Here is a 7,168-nt window from a genome sequence, read left to right as displayed (position 1 = left end):
TGCTTCTAACTTGAACGTTTGACAATAAGGCCATAATAATTATACAATATTCACATAGTATATATTGCTTGCAATAACTAGCATTGATAGAATCTTTTCTCAAGGATTTTCAGAATCGTAAAGACAGTTGTCTTTGATTATACCAAACCGGATGGTCTGGCTAGGGATTTATAGAATAGGGAATAATGTGGTCTAGTATCAAATTGTATAACACCAGTGCGTAATGTGGCAATGACACTTAAATAAAATTCTGTATTACATTTTTTTAAGAAACAGACTGGTGATCATTAAAACAAATATCATATATATATATAGTATATATAAGCTGTCTTTGGTACTGGAAACATGCTATATAACCAATCTTCAAAAGTTATAAACACCTTAAATTAAACTTCTTTTAGTTTAGTTTAACAATTGTGAAACATGAAAATTGATATATATACTGAGAACCACTAGTCCTTACTGTTATTTCATCACCGACATCCAACATCGTGACAAAAACACTGGTTTTAGTTTCATAAGAGTGAACTTTACCGTAAAGTGTTGTTATCATCCTGTCACTGTTTTTATAAATATAGTAACGTTGTCCATCAGTTTTTGTCATCATAACGGCCGAAACATGGTACAATCCAGCAACAGTACACACGAATTTTCCAGTTGATTTATAAGCAGATAAGTCGGTTATCCCAATGTTGGTTTTGATATTCGGAAATTGTACAACTGCTCCACCTGGCACTGTAGAACCTGTGGCACAGGCGGTCAGAGCAACTGAAAAAAGAGAGAAATTTTAAAATCAAAATATGAAAAGGGAAAACAGAACATTGATATCAAATTGTATCTGTAAAGTTTTTTGATTCAAAAGATAAGTTTGAACATCCAAAGAAATCTGATTTAAAAGATAAAAACAGATTTTTACGTTCCTTATAATCGTCATTCATCAGTTGTAGCTTGTTTAAGGTAACACGATACCGAATGGCATATCTCCCGATTTCCAAACTTTTTCGCATACGCATTCTTTGCACCGAGTTACATCGAAATATGTAATAAAAAATGGGGGTCACCATTTTTGTTTTCTTGGTATTTTCATTGGAAAACGTCGATTTGGGCGACAAATTTACTTAGGTATATAGGGGAAATGCCTGTTTTTTGGCTAACCTTTATAGATTTTCCAATGGATGACTATGTTCTTATATACGGAGAACAACAAAAAACTAACATAATATTCAGAATAACAAACTGAATTCATACATGTATAGAAAATCATATGTCACCATCCTTGTTTTTGGGATAAATGGCTTCAAAATTGATTGATACCCTTAGAATTTGACCGAAAACGTGTGACGTTATTGAATACAGAATGTTACGTTATTCTCCTCAGAGATATGAGAAATGGAAAACGAAAAATGAGTCGGGATCTGAAGGGTGTTTATTTTATTTTCGTTTCCCCTGTCAGGTTTCCCTAAATTTCCTAGTTATATGAGATTCCACTGATGTAATTAATTTCGTCCTGCACATAGAAATTTCACTAACATGAATTTAACATTAATCTCGTCTGATTTTTACACTTAACGAGCATAATACAGTCATATTTTTGTTACATGCGAGTGAAAATAACATGAAATTTTTTACGTGTGATTCATTTGAATTACTGAGTTTTTATCTCCATCCTTTATGACAATGGTGGTGTCATTGCTACATCCATGCAGAAAAATAGTACTTTAGAAATTTGATTCAGTTTACAGTGATATAATTGCTCTGTTTTTTAAGGTTGTTTAACGTTCAGTGGCAAATAGTTCATGCATGATAAATAAAATAACAAAACTCGAAGAAAAATTCAAAACTTATATTCTTGACTTGCTACGTACATTTGTACATTAATGTAGTGTACTTTGCGTGGTATAACTGTGTGAGTTGCTTGTTCAGCAAGTTGGACAAACATTGCAAACTGTATGCAAATTTCACTATTAGTTCAACAGTCTGTCATTTGTAGAAAATTATTTTATAAAACAAATCTTTAGATCATATATGTAATCTGCGGGCCTTTAGAATTTTTCATAATGCCTAATCAACCAACCTGTCATGAACAAAAAAAAGGAAAATCCGGACAATATGCGGACCTTTAAAAACAGGTACACAATTTAAACCTGAAGCAAAATTTAAAAGACTATCAAGTGTGAGATTGACGGTCGAATTTACACGGGTGAAACAATATGATGTGGCGTGCTCTATTAGTTTCAAGTGACGATTTTGAATTGTAGGATTGATTGCTGGTAACCTTACGTCCAGTGGCAAATATTTTATGCATGTTCAAGACGCAGTTAACAATAAATAATACATCCCGCACAGCCAAATAGGCGCCTCACTTTAGAAGCATTTAACTGCCGGTCGGAAGAAGACCAAGTGACCATATTTTTATCCCTATTCACCCTAGGCCTTGGGGTGTTAATTGTAGGATATAAACAAAATATAAAATTATGTGCTATATACATTGTCAGATTTATAAAAGGTTTTTACACTCGCTACAAAACAAGTGGAAAGCTCGGCGAGTCTCGCTTTCCATCGTGTTTCTAAAGCTCATGCTAATACATTTTATAATAGTATTACAATATTCATAAATCAAATGGTTGCTACCTAAGTATGTGAGCAATATGTCACTCAGGGCCTAAAAAGGCAACTCTGTTAATTCTCTTTCAGTCGTGTTGTCTCCGAACTTGTTCCACCTCAAAATCACACAAAAAAAACACACTACCACCAAAAACCCGTGCAAGCGTAATTAACACGAAAATAAAATCTAAAGGATTTCAAGATCTAGCTATTTCAGTCTCTTTTTTCCGTTTGAATAATAATTCGTCAGTCGTTTGATTGTAAATTTGGAGAGAAAAAATTTGTAACGAAACCAGTCTGCCTATAGCCAGTCCCGACTATCAACTTGCGTTTATAAGTATAGACTGTAACGGGACCTGCTTTTTTCATTTTATTTTTGCCGAATCAAGTTCCCATGTATTTCTTAGCCTACGTTAACTTTTTCAGGCTTCATTCCGTTGTTGCTGTCTAACCCGTGTAGACTTGGTCTATAGGATTACAAATCTAGCACTTTATTTTCAAAATATTTCCGAAACTATATCGGATTTACTCTGTACAGAACAATGAGTTTCAGAGACTTTTTATACTGGAACATAGAGAAAGATATTCGGCAAAATAACCAAGTAAACCACTTTCTTAACATTCCATACAAACAAACTATTTTTGTATGAGTTGCAAAGTCTGCTTTTATTGTGCACTATCGCCTAATTCTATCCGTATTCTCATCCAGATAAAAAAAAATCCATTTTGCCCGAGCGGTGTTTTTGACGACCATTTTTACATGAATTAATAGATGTACCAAACATTACCCGTGTTTTTTACACATCATCCTAACTTTCTATAGATTAGATTTCTACTTTCAAAACAAAATTTGATGGGAATACGGCGTTCATCATGAAAAGTATTTATTGCAGACATATACCAAGAATAAAGACTTGTGATAAAACTCAGTCTATTATATGTAGATAAATCGTTCAGATGCTTAAATTTTAAAGAAACAGAATATTTAAAAGTAAAGTAATACATTTTTAAAGATTAACAATGAGAAGTATAAAAAAAATTATTAACATTTTCTTCATCGATCAGGCCATAAGTCTGGGCAGAGTCGATGTTGGTAATGTCAAGTTTTCTAACTTTTTAATTATTATTTTTCAAATGATCCGTTTCTTATATCTCTATATTTTATGTCAGAATCTTCCTGGACATCAAATTTGAAGTCAATCCTTCAAAGAAAAAAAAAGTTATAAACAATTTACATCGGTCAGGACATAAGTCACGGGAAAGATGTAGATGGTCAGGTCAAGTTTTCTTTTTTTTCTTGTATTATTGTATTAACTGTTTTAATCTGCCATGGTATTGAATTTAAAGTCTATCCAGTCAATAATAAAAAAAAATCGCTGGTTCATAGCTGTCGGGACATAAGAAGTTTCAAAGTCAATTGGGTCAGGGCAAGTTTTCTAACTCTTATATTATGTTTTTCATTTTTTCCTTTTACGTATTAAATATAAGTTCTCATCTTGCTTGGTTCCCAATTTCAAGTTAATCCTTCCAATAATAAAAAAAGTATTTAGCATTTTCATTTCTGTCAGGACATTGTCCGGTTGTCAGGACATTAGTCAAACTCCGTACAGTTATCGCTACCGTTCCGGAACTATTTTCCTTTACTTCATCAAGTATCCAGAAAAAAGGTACCATTAAAAATGTCACATAAATACCCAATATTTTATTTTTTTTATAATTTTATCACTTTGTGATTGCAAAACCTGATGCATTGGCTTGAATGTGTGAACGTTATTCGATAACGTCAGGAACGATAACTCGTGGCGTAACGTCATTCGGTATCGTGTTACCTTAAGCAAAGCATATTTAAATGAATTCTATGGCCAAATGTCGTTGTTTATAATCATATAATCAAACTTGAAATTAGATTTTACTAGAAAAAAATGAATTTTCTGATCAAATGCTGTTCTTCAAAATTTGTATACAGTACTTTTCATTTGGTTAGACATAAGTGGCGCTTGGTGCATGATTTCCTTTTACTTTTGGATGTTTATTTTTACATCTTTTAATTTTTAAACCTACTTTCACTTATCTAATATGATTTTACACTTTATATATATATGATCTTACAATAGCTGTATTTAATATATTTCCCCTCTCTTTCTATTTCTATTTATGTATATAGAGAGGCAAAATAATTAAAGAAGAAACATAAGATAAGAAGGAAACTAATTTAAACAAACAAGAATTGACTTTTTGAAATATTATTATTTTCTTTTTACTTTATTTTAAGCTTTGAATGAAATGTTTGTTCATTGATTTGGTCTCAAGAAACATTTGTAAATATTTTTTTTATAAAATTACAATCAAAATATTATTAAGAAAACAGACGTTTACAATACTTATAAAAGTAGTTGCCAATTGTACTACCAAAAGTCATCGTCTAGAAAATCATCTTTTCTAGAATTAAGTTACGTGCCTGGGTTGCTGACCTAAGACTATTTACATTTTCAACAATTGAAACTCTTCAAAATTATAGACTAAAAAAGCAGAGGCGGATTTAGGGGGGGGGGGAAATTTGGCTGCTTTTATAGGGAATCACTGAAGCGTGACTGGAGCGGGCCCCTTCTTAGGTCAGTCAGTGGGCCCCCGCTTATGAAAATTTCTAGATCCGCCACTGAAAAGAGTTCGTGAAAAAATCTCGTTTTTTTTCATCTTGTTTTGCTTTTACTGTGAATTTATTATTGATCGCGGAATACATATGTTTGTAGATAATATGGATAAAGGAAGACCAACGAAGTACAAATCATCTATATGCATTTGGCATATCAATGGAATGAATATACACGAACAAGATTTTTATTACTCAATCCCCAAGAATTGGTACCAAGAAAAATTAACTATTTCACAGTTTGATTTTTTCCCTGTTTATATTTTTTATTTTCCATTTTTTGCTCCAAACCCCCAACTGTTGAAAATATTCAGGGTAATTTCATGGTAATCACTCAAAGAGATGCCGAACAATTTCAACAACTTCAAATATTTGAAGACCTTGTCATGTTGATCATTTTTGTTTATTTAAGTTTTTATATAGCAATCATAGTTTTTATAAAGATATAATACAAAAACGCAAAAAGTGATAGAAATCGTCGTTAAAGGGTAATAACTTCAATAAGAAGTCGTCGGGCAATCTTGTATTGCTTATAAATAGTTTTTGACAACAAAAGGCAAAAATGAGAAAAAGGGGGATACAATTATGGGCAACAACTCCTGTATGAAGTAATCTGACAGTTTTGACTTAAATTGACAATTATACTATTAGGTATATGATTTTTTATTAACAATGAAACCTACCTTTCTGCTGTTTTAAAGCAATGTCTTGCAAAAGCTTGTTGAAGCGAACCTGGAAGTCTTCTGCAATCTTATCGAACGATTTATTAAATCTATTCTGTTCTTGAAGAAGTGATAACTTTGTTGTGTTTTCCCTTGTACGTTCAGCTTCATTTAATTCTTGAATTTTTGAAGAAAAGGAATCCAACAATGAATTCATCTGTCTTTTGTTGTACTCAGTTTCATTTTTTGACTGCGATTTAAAACGATCTATAGTTTCAAGTAAAGAATCATTAAACCGTGTTTGGTCCTGTAGCTGTGCATTACGCATTGATTCAATAAATATTTCTGCTTTTTTCTTAACATCAATGAATGAATCATTAAATCGTGTTTGGTCCAGTAGATGTGCGTTTCGCATTGAATCAACAAATGCTTCTGATTGTTTCTTCACTTCAAGGAAAGAATCATTAAACCGTGTTTGGTCCTGTAGTTGTGCGTCTCGCATTGATTCAACATATGCTTTTGTTTGTTTCTTCACTTCAAGGAAAGAATCATTAAACCGTGTTTGGTCCAATAGATGTGCGCCTCGCATTGAATCAACGAATGTCTCTGTTTGTTTCATTGCTTCAGTAACTTTATTCAAACTAGACGAAACAGACTCTTCCCATAGCTTTACCTTTTCTGCATATACTTCCATTTTATGTTCCAATTTGGAAGAAACAGACTCTTCCCAGAGTTTAATCTTTTCCGAATAGACTTCCATTTTATTTTCCAAGCGAATCATCTTTTCCAAGACCTTTTCTTCAAAATGAAATTTTGAACAGGTTAATAAGGATTCGGACTCTGAACCAAGGGATATGGCTAAAATTCCTATTATTGAAATGCTTATGCAAATAAATTGAATGAAAAACATGTTTATGTCTCAATTGTTCTACTGTTAATTAGAAATGTAAGATACATCTCAGATGCCCCGAATTATACTTTTATTTCAATTAATCTACATCCTGTTCGTGATCACAGGTTTCTTTTCAAAGATAAGATTCCTCTGCTGGTGAAGTTTTTTAAATTAAAATTAAAAAGTGTCAGCTATTTTAGAAATCATACACCTGTAATCAATGAGACTACAACGAAAAAAAGATAAAAGTTTTCCTCTACATCGATTTTAGCATGTATTTCTACCTCCTGTTATTTGGAATTATAATCAGAGCTTGGGAGGTATAGATAAAACATTGGCAGCTATATGTATATGTTCTCA

The 7,168-nt window shown here is 32.2% G+C and overlaps 1 protein-coding gene across 1 annotated transcript; it reads right to left on the bottom strand.

Annotated features, from left to right (window-relative positions):
* Window positions 1-315: 315 nt before the first annotated feature.
* Window positions 316-6,835, bottom strand: LOC134686212 (uncharacterized). The gene is made up of 2 exons (XM_063545889.1): window positions 5,938-6,835; window positions 316-768 (listed from the first exon to the last, which is right to left on the bottom strand). The coding sequence occupies exons 1-2, from the start codon at window positions 6,824-6,826 to the stop codon at window positions 398-400; spliced, it is 1,260 nt and encodes a 419-aa protein (XP_063401959.1). The 5' UTR covers window positions 6,827-6,835; the 3' UTR covers window positions 316-397.
* Window positions 6,836-7,168: the final 333 nt, after the last annotated feature.

This window comes from Mytilus trossulus, chromosome 10 (genome assembly GCF_036588685.1).
Source record: "Mytilus trossulus isolate FHL-02 chromosome 10, PNRI_Mtr1.1.1.hap1, whole genome shotgun sequence".
NCBI classification, from domain to species: domain Eukaryota; kingdom Metazoa; phylum Mollusca; class Bivalvia; order Mytilida; family Mytilidae; genus Mytilus; species Mytilus trossulus.
This window is presented reverse-complemented; position numbering and strand designations above follow the sequence as displayed.

What these genes read in the sequence shown, in the direction of transcription:
- LOC134686212 (XM_063545889.1), bottom strand. Translation starts at nt 6,826, where the DNA reads ATGTTTTTCATTCAATTTATTTGCATAAGCATTTCAATAATAGGAATT. An exon ending in TGCTTTAAAACAGCAGAAAG is followed by an intron (nt 769 to 5,937) that starts GTAGGTTTCATT and finishes CTCTTTTTTCAG; the next exon opens with TTGCTCTGACCGCCTGTGCC.